Source organism: Trichechus manatus, unplaced genomic scaffold (assembly GCF_000243295.1).
Source record: "Trichechus manatus latirostris isolate Lorelei unplaced genomic scaffold, TriManLat1.0 scaffold00044, whole genome shotgun sequence".
Lineage (NCBI taxonomy): Eukaryota > Metazoa > Chordata > Mammalia > Sirenia > Trichechidae > Trichechus > Trichechus manatus.
Genome location: NW_004443980.1, coordinates 1377595 through 1393734, shown reverse-complemented (window position 1 = coordinate 1393734; position 16140 = coordinate 1377595). Strand labels below are relative to the sequence as shown.

General features: G+C 46.4%; 1 protein-coding gene across 1 annotated transcript in view; it reads left to right on the top strand.

Annotated features, from left to right (window-relative positions):
* FAM124A (family with sequence similarity 124 member A) overlaps nt 1-15277 on the top strand; it is a 114529-nt gene extending 99252 nt beyond the window's left edge. Inside the window, exon 4 of the mRNA XM_004376565.1 lies at nt 14471-15277. Coding sequence (XP_004376622.1) covers nt 14471-15277 — 807 coding nt within the window. The remainder of the gene's footprint in view (nt 1-14470) is intronic.
* Nucleotides 15278-16140: the final 863 nt, after the last annotated feature.

The window sequence follows — 16140 nt, the reverse complement described above, 5'->3', positions numbered from 1 at the left end:
TGGTGCTTCTGCCTAGACCGCCATCTTGCCGGAAGTCTAGATCTGCAATTTTTAATCGAGAGATAGAGGAGTGACACCTCCCTAAGTTTATAACATTGAGACATTTAGGAGAATTTAATATTCACCATGTTTATGTTTAGTTGATTAGATTTACAGTTATCTGAATCCTTAAAGTATTTTGCTTAGTAATCAGACAACTGATGAAAAAGAAATTCAGTGCATGAAATTTATAAATGCAGTTTAAAATGTTTAAGAAAATTAAACTGCAAAAGCTCATTTAACATTTGCTGAATTTATTAATAGAATAATAAGATTTATGAGTTGAACTCAAATCTGAAAGTTTCAGGAAAAATTGGGCTTGAAGCTGATAGCTTTAATTAATTGAATATTTTTTTAAGTAGCTTTTGGATTTTTTTTTCTGTGTACAAAAGCTGCCTTCAAGGAAATCAGAAAACCTACGTTGATACTCCAGAATTTTAACTGATTACATAGACCCCACCTGAGTAACTAATGGAAGATTAGTTTACTCCCAGCCAGAACTATTCCAAGCGACCCAGCTACTGATCTGGGCGAGTTTCAGGTCGATAGGTGAGGGAGTGGGTGCCCCGCTCTCACCCACGGTGTCCTGTTGCCACTCAGCTGTCCCAGATCCCAGGGAAATAGGGATCTGGCCCACCTCTTCTGTGTAGGTCCTCTGCAACTCCAGAGTGGGCCCAACCCAAAGCAGTGACCCCAGACCCAGACTCCCCCTCTGCCCTCATGTCCGCAGGCAAGTTAAGGTGGCTGGTACTTCTTCAGGCAGATGACCAACTGACCACATGCTAGGTTGTTACAATACTTGAAAATGCAAACCTAAAACAACTCAGTCTCCATTCACAACATAGAAAGATACTGTACACCATCTTGTCTTAAGCGAACAAATTAGATAATTGACACATTTATTGAGTATCTATTGTCTTGTCCCATCTTCACATCCTTCTATTTCTTCATCTGTGTCTCGAATAGTAAGGCTTTTCCTCTGTTATGTTCTTACTTGCTTTTCACCCCCAAAGAAAGCCCACACAGACTTCTGGCCCAAGAGCACCTCAGAACCTAATGAATACTGCCGTGTGGACCAGCGACGGTGAATTCTCCCTAACATATTCCTGGTATGCTTCGTATTGACCCACGAAGCTTTGAGGTGCTGTCCTGAATCCTGTTTGCTGAGTAGAGGCATCGTTATCACAATACTAATCTCGACAATCAACATTTTTCCCCAGTTAGGCAAATTTATGGAGAAGATTTAGACTTATCTTTACCCTGGGTGGTGCAGATGGTTAAACACTTGACTTCTAACCAAAAGGATGGCAGTTGGAACCCACCCAGAGGCACCTCGGAGGACAGACCTGGTGATCTGCTTCTAAAAGGTCACAGCCTTGAAAACTATGAAGTGCAGTTCTACTCTGCACACATGGAGTCCCTATGAGTCGGCGCCTACCTGATGGCAGCTGGTTGTTTGTTTTATCTTTACCCTTTAGAATCTGCACTGATGATGATGTCCATGTGCTCTGATGGTGACTGGGTAGAGCTCTCGTTCAGCTGGGTCTGTGTTCTGTTGGCCAGTTGACCCCTTCTGATGTGGGCCGCCTGTGTTTCTGGGACACACATTGCTAAGTGCAGCCTTTGAGGGCCAGGACTCCACAGACCGGCTTGTTTTACGGGGTCTTGCAAGTTTTCCGCCTTTGATAGCGTGCAGCCTTACCACTTTTCTGTTGCTCGTTTTAGTGGAAAATACTTGAGTTTTCCTTCTCTGACAGGTTTCTGCCTTACATGGGTTCCGGCTTTCACAGGTTTTACTGTACATTCAACAGTTCTGTCAGTTTTAAGTGAATTAACAGATAATGCTGCAAGAGCAAACTTCTGTAAGCCATAGGAAGGGTTGGAACGGATGAGGACCCAGTGCTAAAAAGCAAGTTTTGTGACGAAAAAGATTTGCAGATAAGAACAAAGTAAAAATCATCCACAGGGGAACATGACAGTGGAAACTCAGTCTCCGGAATTCCCATTATCCACATCAATTTTCCAGGAAAAGGTTAATTGAGAGGATAGGTCCAGTGTACAAGTGAAGCTAATCTAATGTGCATATTAGGGGGTACAACAAAAAGAAACAATATTCCTGTGTGCTAGGCCTGCCCCCCAGCCCACCCACAAGCTTTCAGTGCAAGTCATACAAGGCACAGTTTTCTGGGCTTTGGGTTTCAAGTTTTAGAATCACGGAGTTTTGGAGCTGGAAGGTTGCTGCAAGACTTTACTTCGCAGAGAGTAAGAAATAGGTTTCTTTAAATTTTCAAGAGTATATAATCATGAAAATATATAGCACATAATCATTCACAATATCACTTCCAGTAACCATAAAAATAGATACATGCCCCAGACACAAAGAGTTAGGCATAAGAGGAAATCAGAACATTGGCCTAAAGTAGTGGTCCCTAGCCCAGCGGCATCTCAGAATCACCTGGGGAGCTTTTGTAACTGTGATGCCCGGGACCCGGGGGTGTTCCGATTTGTCTCCACCCCAGTTGCTTTAGGCCAACCTTCTGATTTCTCTAAGCCTAACTTTATTTTTCCGTGTCAAGGGCATGTACCTATTCTTTTGGCTACTAGAAGTGATATTCTGAATGATAGAGTCCCTGGGCAATGCAAACGGTTGACACATTCACTGCTCACCAAAAGATCGGTGGTTTGAGTCCACCCAGAGGTGCCTTGGAAGAACGTTCTTGTGATCTACTTCTGAAAAAGCAGCCGTTGAAAACTCTCTGGAGTACAGTTCTACTCTGACACACATGGCGTCACCCTGAGTCAGACTCACCTTGATGGCAACTGGTTGTTTTTTTGTTTTTTTTTGAGGGGGTGGTGGTGCGGTACGTACTATATGTCTTCATGACTTCAAAATTCAGTTGCCCGGTGTTGCCACGGCTCAGAGGAAGGGGCAAGAAGGAGATGGCCAACTTCAAAATTTCAGTTGATCCTGGGGTGGGATATTTTTTTGAAAGCTTCCCAGGTGATTCTCGTGTGCAGCCAGGACTGCAAATAACTGGCCTAAATAATATAATAAATTCCACTCTCCATTCCTCTGATGTATTTTCATAATAATCTCTGCCTTCAGGACTCTTTGCCAGTATCTTTCCTGGGAAATACGTGTATTCACTGATCATAGTGATAGTGTAAGTGGCAGAGGCTGAGGAGGGGGAGAGGAATGGACGGCCTCAGTAGTTGGGGACTGTAATGCCAACTTTGCAAATCCAATGGCAGTTTTTGAAAATGTCTTTTCAGATATGGTCAGCTAGCTCAGCCTTGCACTAGCACTGTCTTTGAGTTTTGATAATCCATTTTTATTGATGTCCAACAGTGGTGAGGGGTGCCCAGTTTTCCGTGAATTAGTGATTGGAGTTCAGACCTAAAACCGATAAAAGATGATAAGTATTCCACACTTCTAAGTTCAGTGAACCTCCAACTGTGAAATCAGCCTTTTCCCTCTTCAGGGCTTGCTGGGTGACCCAGTTCAGTAGAACCAGAACTCTTTCCACCCCGTACCCCAACCCCAAACCTCATACAAGTGGCTGGGGGATGTGGACTCAATGGGCTATCTTTGAGAGAACACACCCCTTTTTGCTTCCTACAAGATTGAAAAAAAAACCAAACTTGTTGCCGTTGAGTCAATTTCAACTCGTAGCGAACCTATAGGACAGTGTGTGAAACTGTCCCATAGGGTTTCCAAGGAGCAACTGGTAGGTTCGAACTGCTGACCTTTTGGTTAGCAGTTGTAACTCTTAACCACTGCACCACTAGGGCTCCTCCTACAAGACTGACGGTATCCAAACTATACAATCTCCTCCCCTCACTATTCGGGGACGTGGCCATCTCTTGCCTTTATAGTTCTGAACCACTGAATGGCCAAGACATGATACCCAGGCCTCATATTGCCAGCTCTGAGGAAGGAGACTGAAGGAGATGGCCGAGCTGACAGGGAGACAGGGGCGGAGTGAGTTCACAGTGCTTGTGCCTAGGTGAGGAGGGTGGTGAAATAGGAACATTGGTTTAAAAGTTGTATAAAAAGCAATTAGGCCCCAAAATCAACTACCTCTTCCTCATTCCATCAGAAGCCTGAAAGTGCTTCCCTAGAAAGGTAGACCAGCTGACCTAGACTTGAAGATAACCAAGCACACTTGAGGTAGGAGGCCCATACTAAACCCAGGAAGAAAATCCTAGATCCTCAACTGTGATTCTGCCAGCCAACCCAGCCCACTCCCTGACTGACTTCAAGACACAGGCAGGAAGTTGGAGAACAGAGAGGCGAAACCAAATAACCAAACCCATTGCCATCAAGTCGATTCCAACTCATGGCCCCATGTGTTACAGAGTAGAACTGCTCCATAGGGCTTTCTTGGCTGTCATCCTTACTGAAGCATATTGCCAGGCATTTCTTCTGTGGTGCTGCTAGGTGGGTTCGAACTGCCAACCTTTAGATTAGTATTTGAGTATGAACTGTTTGTACCACATATTGGACAGTGCAGATATAGAATATTTGCATCACTGAAGAAAGTTCCTAAGAAATAAGAATCAGGGGTGAGGGTAGAACCTTTTTTTTTTAAACTATAATCTTTGTCGAACTACGTGATTTTAAAAACTATGCACATATATTCTTTGTAAAAATTAAATTTAAAAATGATGGGGTGGCATTCCCACAGAACACTGACCCTCGAGTTTATGCGAGAGCATTAATTTCCCATAATAAGAAAGGTTAGCAGGGTTCTCACCTGGGCACGATTTGGTACCCCTTCCTGTCCTGGACATTGGGCAGTGTCTGGAGGTCTCTGCCTGTCACACTGGGGAGGAGGCGCAACTGACATCTAGTGGACAGAGGCCAGGGATGTGACTGAACACTGCAGTGCACAGAACGTCCACTCACAAAAAATTCTCTGGCCAAAATGTTGTGTGGCTGAGAAACCAACCTTGGGTTAAAATAAATCTCTCATACTCCAGTCAGCCTTCTGTATACACATGAATGATCCTCTGGCCGGGAATATAGTAATTGGCTAAAGTTTAGTGCCACAAGCTAGCATTATACCCACCCTGTAAAAAAAAAAAAAAAAAAAAAAATCATTGCCATCCAGTTAATTCCGACTCCTAGCAACACTATAGGACAGAGTAGAACTGCCCCATAGGGTTTCCAAGGAGTGACTGGTGGATTTGAACTGCTGACCTTTTGGTTAGCAGCCATAGCTCTTAACCACTGTGCCAACAGTGCACTGGAAAACTGAAATGAAGTATTGGAGCAGTTTTCCAGGTAATTCAGAACAAAAACACCCTTTCTCTCGATTCTTGCTCCAGTAAATAAAAGCACAAATTCTTGCTTCAATTGTTAATCATTTCAGTCAGCCACTTCACCTCTAAGTTCTGGTCACTAAACTATGTCAAAGGATATTTCCCTCTTGAAATTTCTTTAAATCAGTGATACTTTATGAAATTTGGATGATCCTTTGTTAATACAAGAATCAGTTCAGTCTACTTCTGTGTTTTACAGCCAGTGGGCAGGTAATTCACAGGTAGCACTGACTATGTATATTCAGGAAAGGATGCAGCATGTGTGCACAGAGAAGGCCTTGGGTCTGGTGTGATTGTGCCCCTTTCTCGAGGCTTCTCTTTCTGTCCCAGAGATTCTGTCATTAGATCTGCCAGCCTCGTCTCGCAGTCCTCAGATCTATGACCTCGATTTTCTCTGTTGTAATGTGTATCAGCTGAATAGTCTGGTTGTTTCCTAGCAATTCTAGGTGCTCGCAGTCTCTTTCCATTTAGTCTTTTCTGTGATACTTGCCACGTTTTCCCAAGAGCTGCTACTGATATGAAACAAAGCTGGTCTCTGTGGCACCCCTTGGCTATTTCTTGACTTGAAAAACTGCTGTTTATCATTAACCCCGTTGCTGTCGAGTCGATTTTGACTCATCCCTGTAGGACAAAGTAGAACTGCCCCATAGGGTTGCCAGGGAGCGGCTGGTGGATTCCAACTGCTGACCGTTTGGTTAGCAGCCTAGCTCTTAAACACTGTGTCACCAGGACTCTGCTATTTATCGTTAGACATTGCTATTGCTTTCCCTGTTATACCAGAGTCTTTGTGACTATGTTCCTATCAAAACCAAGTAATAGCTGTTGGTATTTATGTTGTCAGGTTGGTTCCAACTCATGTAATCCATATGTGTCAGAGTAGAACTGTGCTCCATAGGGTTTTCAGTGGATGATTTTTTGGAAGTAGATTACCAGGCCCTTTTTCTGAGGTACCTCTGAGTGCATTCAAACTTCCAGCCTTTTGGTTAATAGCCAAGCGCATTAGCCATTCGCACCACCATCACCCTCCAGAAGATGAGCAGGTGTTCTCCAAGCAGACAGACTTTGGGAGCAACATGAAAAGTCCCAGAGATAGAAACCCATCTGGTGTGTTTGGCAACAGTGATAGTTCTAAATGGCCGGAGCACACAGGCGACAATTCCAGCAAAACACAAGGCTGAGGGGAGGTAGGACCTTGTGGAGCTTGCTGAGGAGTCTGTTCTGCCAGTGGGACCCAGTCAGGTTTGGGGGTTAGAGAGGTCACTCAGAGAAGAGTATGGGGTGCAGCTGGGGGGAAGAGGGGCTTTGCAGCTGTGGGCAGGAAGCCAGTCTGGGTAGAGGGGCACAGATTGTCACGTCACTGCCATCTTACTGATTCTGGAGATGTCTGCCATTCTGCGTGGAGTAAATTGGAATGTTGCTTTAACATTATTCTCCAGGAAGTGCTGCATCACCATAATGGCAAAGGGAACAGGAAGATGGGCAAATGACAGTCCAGCAAAGATTTATTTAATTCATCATTCTAATATGGTCTAGAATCTCTTTAACAAATAGTTTTCAAACTTTCTACCTAAAAATGTCACTGATTTTACAAGATGTGCACAGGCTCTGTCTACTTTTAGAGTGAGCCTTGCCGTTTTCAAAGGAGCCCTGATGGCACTGTGGGTAAGTGCTTGGCTGCTAACTGAAAAGTCAGTGGTTTGAACCCACCAGCCGCTCTGTGGGAGAAAGATGTGGCAGTCTGCTTCCACAAAGATTACAGCTTTGGAAACCCTATGGGGCCATTCTACTTGTCCTATAGGGTCGCCACAAGTCAGAATCAACTTGACGGTGACAGGTTTGGCTTTGGTTACCCTTTTCTTCTAAATCGTCCTCCTCTCTTCCGCTGACCGTGGATAAAGACAGCACAGGGCTTGCCTGTGGCCGGTACCCTTAGCAAGCACATGAAAGCCAACTAAGAGGACAGTAAAAGGAGACGCAAAATACGGGTGTTTTTTTTTTTAGAGCAAAAATCTGATTTCTCATGTGAATCCATTGCTTGATTTCCATGAGAAGGCCCCTAGTTTATATTAGGCCCTGGGCGAGAAGGTCCATCATGGGCTTGTTACACAGCAGAGAATGCCACACTGGTCACGTTTCTGCCAAAGACAAAGCAAGGAAAAATTGCTTGACTTGGAAAGAGGTGTGAGAGAGAGAGAACTCCCCAACTGTGAACCAAGATAGAGGGATACTGCCCAGGGTACTTGGTGAGGGGCAGAATCACCTTTACTGGGGATTTTAAGAAGAAAGGATTCTGTCCACATCGCAGGGAATGAGCTGGCACTGACACCTGTTATTGTTAGCTGCCATCGAGCCAGTCCCTGACTCATGGTGACCTCATGCACAATGGAGCCTGGTCCTGCGTCTTCCCCACAATCACCTGGGGATCAGATTGCTGTGATCCATAGGGATTTCACTGGCTGATTTTCAGAAGTAGCTTGCTAGTCCTTTCTTCCTAGTCTGTATTAGTCTGGAAGCGCCACTGAAGCCTGTTCAGCATCGTAGCAACACACAAGCCTCCACTGACAGACAGGTGGGGGCTGCCCATGAGGCGTATTGGCCGGGAGTTTAACCTGGGTCTCTCACATGGAAGGAGAGAATTCTACCACTGAAACCACCGCTGCCCCCGTGATTGACACTTCGATCCTGGATATTGAGGCCAGAATCCATGGATAATGTGCTTGGGCTCAGAGGTCCGTTCCAGCCCTCTTTACTTCCCCACCTACAAATTGTTTATGCTTGAAGTTGCATGAAAACCTCATGGGACGATTACTGCGTTCCAGTTTTTTGGGGATTTCAGGGATATGACCAGCTCTCCCTAGCTGGTTTGCCTTAATCGGAGTAGTTTATGGAAAGCTATTCTGTTCTGTAGAGAAAGCTCTTTAAGTATCAAAGAAAGGAAACACTGTAATTCACACGAGTCCACTAGCCTGCATTGCTTCAAAGAGAAGGAAAGAAAGCTGACTCCACAGTTAATTGTTGCTGTCGCCTAAAGCAGCTCAGGGGGCAGCTCCCAAGAGCTGAAAGCAGAGGGAAGCTTCGAAGTGAGGAGGACACAGGTTACTGTTTCTCTCTAGAAAGGTCCACTGAGGAGAGTCATTGGAAGCATCTACAATCGTCCATTTTCAGCCTCTACCACTCCTGGTCAAGTCGACGAGCAGCAGGAGAGGCCAGAAGCAGAGCCACCACCAGGGGAGGGCACTGTCTGCCAGAAATGACTGTACCCCATTCAGACCAGCTTCAGGCCCCTCCACCTATAGTTATAAACCTGACTTAACTGGGACTTTCCAAACTCACATTCTCTTGAGGCTTCATCATAGCAAAGGCAACAACCCTTGCGCCGGGCACAAACCAAAAAAAAGCATGTGGCCCAATCACAAACTTGCCCCCGCTTCAAAAGGACCCGCCTCTGCTTAAGTGACGACTTTCCAGAACCTGTCTCTTCTTCCCAACTAACTTCCTCAGAGGACCTTATGAAAAAAGATGGCAATCGTTCTCAAACTGAAGCCCTGGGAATCTCTCGCATGCCAGGCATCCCTGCTGCAGCAACCTGGTTTACTCTCCAATAAAATCTTTGTTAAAATTTTTATAATTCGACTCCAGAATCTGTTGTTTATCAGCACGTGAAGAAGCTCCCCACTTTTGCCGATACAGGTTGCCTTTAGGTCTGACAAGACCCCTCTTTTAAAGGCTGACCTCTCTGCCAGTGGGCAGAGAGAATACCCCCAGATCTGCTCCCGCGGAGTCCCCCACGTGCATCAGCCCTGGGGCCAAACTCGGGGTACTAGGGAGAGGTGTAGGTTCCAGACCAGCCCTCCTCAGTCAGGCTCCCCTGTCTGGATCCCTTTGCCTACCCCAGGATTCCTGCGTGGGCAATGCAGCGGTGTGGAGTGGTGGATTCAGCCACCCAGCGGGCCCCTCCACTGTGCCCATGGGCACCCCTCTTGTGAAAAGAACCGACGCCACCTTCTCTTCAAAGCAGCAGAATAGAGGGTTTCTCTGGGCTCCTGGGGTGGTAAAAATAAGACAGACTACAGGTAAGTTTCTGTTAAACAAGCACAGTGATAAAAATCTCCCAAAACCACAAATATTAGTCCTTTCTGCTAGTCATGCCTGGTTTTAAGTCAAATTTAGTGCAGCCCTATCTCCTGACACTGGAAAAATATAGCTGTCCCCTAGCAGTTCTTTTCATGGGAACTGTGGCCCTTTGCTTCTCATGAATTGATACCCCGGAAGGCTTATTTTTAACACAGACTCGAGACTGCAGAAATTCTCACCGAGAGCATGTTTCTTGAATAAGCCTCCGAAGGTGGAAGTTACCGGGTGGTGCATACTTTCCAAGTAAGAGAACAGCATTAGGGCATCCAGAAGAATTCGCCCTTGGGAAAAATAAGATAAACATTTTAATTAATTAATGTTGTCTCCATACCCAAGGGCTTCCATCTTTAACGAGCCTCATGACTTATTTTCTCTGATTTAGCCAAACTCAAATAATTGAGAAAATCGGTCAATCCAAGAGCCATCCAGCTGTGACACCTCTCAGGCACACCTGGGCCTTCTGAGTCCTCTTCTTATGCCACCCCAAAGCTGTGACTCTTCATTCATTCTTATGCTTGGGGCAGGCATGGGGCAGGCATTGGGCAGAGCATGTGTTGAGCAGGATCTCCCTCATGGTGCCCAGATCCTTGCAGAGAAGATAGATCATTAACCAGAGTCTTACAGTACACAGTCCAAAGGGCAGGGTTGGGAGGTCGGGTGCAGTGGGAACACAGAACAGCAAGCCCTGATGCGTGAATCCTGCCCCAGAAGGAATCGGCTATGCCCAAAACCTTTCTTTCCCATATTCATCTAGGTCCTCCGTTCCCATAAAATCTGGAGCTGCTCCAAACTGAAGCTTCATGGAGGGAATGGCCTTGTGGAGTGTGATCTTTAGAGGAATCACTGCACCCAGTTACTACCTGTGCTAAAAGCATTTTGCATCACATTCTACAGGGATCCATAATTCAGACTATCAGAAATCTCCTTAATTGCTGCTCTTCACCTTTAGCTCCTTAAGCCACCCGTAGCAGGACGACCTGAGAATTTCAGTATGCTGTTCAGAGCCTGAAGAGGGAGAATGTGACCAAGTCATGGGGACAAAGGAAAATAAAGAGAAGTAAGCAGGGAAGGAGGAAGGAAGAAAAGAAAAAGAACAGAATCCTGAATGCAGAGACTGAGTACTAAGGAGAGAATCAGAAGTGTAAGACAGAGAATTCATAGAAAATCCTGAATATCTGAATTGCTGATTGAGAAGAGACTCATGCAAGCAACTGAAAATGTGGCTCATTTGTCCCAAACTTTAAAAGACTACTATGGTATCTTCCAAATGGTCTCCCTGCCTCCAGCCTTGTCCACGCCAATCCATTCTTCTTCACACCGTGCCACAAATCTGACCCTGCCACCGGCTTGCTTAAAAACCTTTCTGTGCCTCATACCAGCATGTGATTCCAGCCTCAGTGACAAGGCTGCTCTCACCCCCCAGCCTCACCTCTTGCTTTAACTCCTGCCTCCCAGTGTCTGTTCAGGCTGCTCTGTGCCATCCTGCCCTTTCTGTCTCCCCGAGTCCCCACCGCCGGCTTTGTTGAAGCATGACTTCCCAAAGCAAGCTCTTCTTACCACTCACCGCACTGCCTCACCCCAGCATAAAGCTGACCACTTCTTCTTTGTGCTCCCAGCATCCCTATACAGATTCCAATCATGGCTCATTTTATTATACTTGAATGTTATATTGCTAACTCCTTGGGGGCAAAGACCATGCTTTATTCAAAGTTAACTGTGTCTGTCTCTTCAGACCTTTTTCCTGTCAGAGAGCACCAGGGAATTGTAATGATAATATTGATATGCTCTAGGAGGCTATTTGTGAAAATAGTATCTTGGCACATCTTTAATAACCCATTCAAAGCTGAGACACACCAGCTGAGAAGCTATGTATACAGTACCCTCAGTTAATGTCGAACAATGAAGAGGAAGACAAAAGAAGAATTGATGCATTTGAATTGTGGTGTTGGTGAAGAATACTGAATATACGGTGGACGGCCAGAAGAACAAACAAGTCTTGGAAGAAATACAACTGGAATGCTCCTTAGAAACAAGGATGGCAAGACTTTGGCTCTCTTACATTGGACACATTCTCAGGAAAGACCAATCGCTAGAAAAGGACATCATGTGTGGTAAAGTAGAGGCTCAGTGAAAACGAGGGAACCCTCAGTGAGATGGATTGACATAATAACCACAACGATTGTAAGGATGGCACAGAACTGGGCAACAGTTTGTGCTGTTGTATGTAAGGTCACCATGAGTTAGAGCTGACACGATGACAACTAACAACAGCAACATTGGATGAAAAGAAAATAAGTTAGTCTGTCAATAGGATTTAGAGATGTCTGGAATTAGGCAAACGAAGATCTTGGAACTCAGTGAAAGGAGTGGTCATATAGAAGAAACATAACCAAGACTGAATCTCTAGCAGAGGGGTAAGGATGTGGATTTCTTAACCAGGTGGTCAAGGTCTCTTTGAGCAATATAGCCCTAATCTCCATTCCCAACTTGACCTCCCATCACTCCTTTTCCTGCACCTGGGACTCTAACCAAACTTCCCCCATGCAGGCCCCTCACTCACCTGCCTCACCAGGCCTCTGCTTGTGCTGGTCTTCTCCCCAGTCCAGCCCCTCCGACTCACACCAGCCTCCAGGAACACAGCTGCCCATTCTCTAAGGCCCCCTGTGGGGCCACCTCCACTGAAGACTTTTCCTCACCCACCAGCCTAGCATGGTCCCTCCCTCTTGGCCTTTCCATGCCTGTGGCCACTTTCTGTCTTGTCTGAGTTATTTCTGCCCTCAGTGAAATGTAAGCTTCATATGGTCGAAGACAGTCCCATTTTAGTTTCCCCTCCTTTATCGACAGTGGTGGTGTTGGGTGCCATCGAGTTGCCCCCGATTCTTGGTGACCTCAAGTGATAAAATAGAACTACCCCATAGGGTTTTCTTGGCTGTAATCTTTATAGAAGCAGATCACCAGGTCTTTCTCTCATGGAGCCACTGGGTGGGTTCGAACTGCCAACCTTTCAGTTACTAGTTAGGCACTCGACTGTTTGAGCCACCAGGGCTCCGTTTACCCACGGTAGGTACACAATAAATGTATACTGCATTGCACCAAATTTTCTAAGTGGCTGTGGGAAAACCAGGCTCCTGTTTAACAGGGAGGCGGGGTGTTTGCTGTCTAGGGAAGGGCCGTGTCTCCTAGCCTGCTGGGCGCCAGGAGGTATCCCTTATATGAACCCCATTCAGAACCCTTTTCTTATTTCAAGGATTCATGAATCACATGCTTGTATACTAAATGAGGCCAGACCCACTGATGCTGAATCCTTTATTTAATTAGAACTTTGCGTAGTAAGGCTGCCTGCAGACGCGGGCATTGAGCCAGACCAGGGTGAGGATCTGAGAGAAGCAGACCCGGGTACAAATGTGCCTGAGAAGAGAGGATCCCAGCTCCATGAGACAGACACAGGTTCCTGAGAGGATTGCAGTGAGGGGGAGGGAGGGTCGGTCTGCTGAAGAGGAGGACAGGGTGCGACCTTAAAGGGGTTAGGCAGAGTTAGTGGCTCCTTTTCCTGTACATAGTTTCTAAAAGGCAAAATAAACATGGAGGAATCAGTAGTTCTTAATAAAATTAATTGCTGTTGCATTGACTCCAACACATGGCAACCACATGTGTGCCAGAGTAAAACTGTGCTCCATAGGGCTTTCAGTAGCTGATTTTTCAGAAGTAGATTGCCAAGCCTTTCTTCCAAGGCACCTCTGGGTGGACTGGACCCTCCAGCCTTTTGGTTAGCAGCTGAGAAAGTTAATTGTTTGCATCTCCCAGGACTCCAGTTCCTAATAGCACGTAAATAAATGCTAATCTCCTGCTGGCTTCTCATGCATTAAAGACTGACTGCCCTGAACCACGGCAACCCCTGAGGTTGCGCCCTGGCAGTCACGCCTGGACTGGAATCAAGTCCCATGTTGATCTGATCTGAAATTGCCTGTGCATGGCCCTGATGGCCGCCACCCGCTCATCAGTAACATTTCAAAATAGCACCTACAGGTGAGCACAATCATGATGCTTTGGCTGAAGGGAAACAGAAACCCTCCTAGCACTGTTTTTGCATTTAATAGTAATTCTTATCGCCCTTAACCATGCTGAGCCAGGTCCTTCCTCTTGTTGGGAGTGTGTTGCTTGCCCTTTGCATGTGCAGATTGAGCTTTATTCCCCAGTGTGAAGGGAAGCTGAATCTTCTCCTAGGCTGGGAGATGTCTCCTCAAACTGAGTGTACCTCTACCGCTGCTTCTACCTTTGCTTTACTTTGGAGAATGAAATTTCTGGTGGTGCCGTGAGATTGTTGTTACTGGAAGGTGTTCCATGATGAGTAATGTTAAAAACCTAAACTCCCAAAGAAACACCAGAAATTAGTCTAACAGAATGTATTTATTGTTGAGTGAATACGAATTGGCTAGGGCAGCGTCACCCGAAGGTATTGGGAAGGTGCTCTGAAGAGAGGACAGTGAGAGCAGGTTATGTTGGCAGTGTCCAGTCCGGGCAGGGTAGTCTCCTGAGGGTCATTGTAAATTCCTTTCATGTTGGCTTCTCAGAGCAAGTGCAGGGTTTCAGGGTGAGTCACTTGTAAAAACAGTCATTAAGGACATACCATGTATCCTAAAACTGTGAGTCAGAACCCACTCATGACAAGGGGCAGGCAGCTTCCAGTCAGACCCTAGAGTTCCTGCTCTTGGAAACTGGCTGCACGGTCTCACTAAGCTGCTTAGTAGGCTACTGTTTGACTTGAAGGTGACCCGAGGAAAACCAGTTCCTTAAAGCCTCAATGTTCAAAAGGACTCCTAAGGGCAAATGGCCTAGGTGGGTCACCCCAACTCCATGAACCCAGAAATCTGAATTCCAGGAGAATTGAAACAGTTTCTCAGTAACAGTGAAACCCCATCAGCAGTTGACCCCCAGTCCTGCACTAACGTGATATGCCCTCTTTCCCCAACAGGCACAAAGGGTGCACAGGAAGCTTTCCAAACCCAGCAGAGCCCACCACTCCTCAGAGAAGACACCTCCTTGCATTCCCTCTCCAAACAGCACTGCACTGAGCTGCACCCCTGGCCGCAGCCAGCAGCCCCTGCCGGCCGGTCCATGCCCGGGGCTTGGCCAGGTGCGCCTGCGTAACGGCGACCAGCAGGACTTTGCCAGACGAGCCAGCAGCCCTCCCAGCCATCCCTGGTCTCTCCAGAGAAGCAAGTCCTTGTTTTGTTTGCCTTTGGGAGCTCCCTCCCCAGCCCCCCTGGCTGAACCACAGTGGCTCTCATACACAGGTACCCCAGGGCAGAGGGCAGCAGAGTGGAGGCACGGCCAGCTTCTCTCCATTGATGACTTAGAGGGTGCCCAGGAGACTGACGTGGACACGGGCCTGAGGCTGTCCTCCTCAGACCTCTCTGTGGTGTCTGCGTACTCTGCACCCAGTAGGTTTTGCAGCAGTGTGGAGACAGGCCTCCCCTCAGAAACATGCGGCAGCCGCTGGCCCAAGCACAAGGATTCCAGAGAAGGACCACTGCCTGCTGTGAGCGCGGTGGCCTTCGAGGCCTCCAGGCCTTCCCTTCCTTTCTTCACCAAAGGGTCTTCCAGCTCCTCAGTGACGTCTGTTGCTGCTTCCTCGGCTTCCGGCACCTCCTCACTCACAGAGTCATCCCAGGAACCCCCTTGTGCCCTTTCCAAAGTCAAGCCAACGGGCAGAGACATCCCACCACCCCCAACACTGGCTGGCCCTGGAGATGGCGAAATGGAGGAATTCTACATCTGAACGCCGCACATTGTCACACAAACTCTGACAGACTCAGGTCCTTTGCCCCTCGGGTCTCTGGGCACTACCAGTTTTCTTGGCACTGCTTCCACACGACTGTTTAGAATTTATCTGTTTCTTAAGGATCAGTAGCACATTTGCCGTACCACTCTTCCTTAGGTGAGTGGTGGTATATTTCTAGGGACTTGGTGGGAAAATACTGGCATTTTTATGCAAATAAATCTTAACAACCTTGAGTCATAAAATATATTTTTTGAATACTCAACTCCATTTGAGATATGGTTTAGTGTGTTTGTACAATTTAAATGTGTCATATAATTATTTGAAATGAAAAGAAAGTCTAGTCAGCCGGAGCTGATTTAGCAATTTTTCATGCTGTGAAGGAAAAACAAAGCCAAAATGTTGAATGCAGGAAAGATACTGAGTTACCTGTATGAGAGATTAATGTATAATAACCTAGTATACGTCTTAGTGGGCTCTCCATATATATTTACATTGTCAGGGCACAGTGGCCCTAAGAATGTTTCAGCCCAGAAAAAAGTTCAGCTTGAAAGACAGCAGTAAACATATATTAACCAGTTCCTGTGGAGTCAATTCCAAATCCATGTGTGTAAGACCCCATGTGTGTAAAAGTAGAACTGTGCTCCATAGGGTTTTCAATGGCTGATTTTTTCAGTAGATTGCCAGGCCTTTCTTCCAAGGTTCCTCTAGGTGGACTAGAACTTCCAGCCTTTCGGTTAGCAGCTGAGCACATTAACTGTTTGTACCCCCAGGGATTCCTAAACAATCCAGGCTACAGGTAATACCTCACTTGAAGCCCTGCAACAGCTGAGAATCTGGATTTACACAAAAGTTAAACTAAG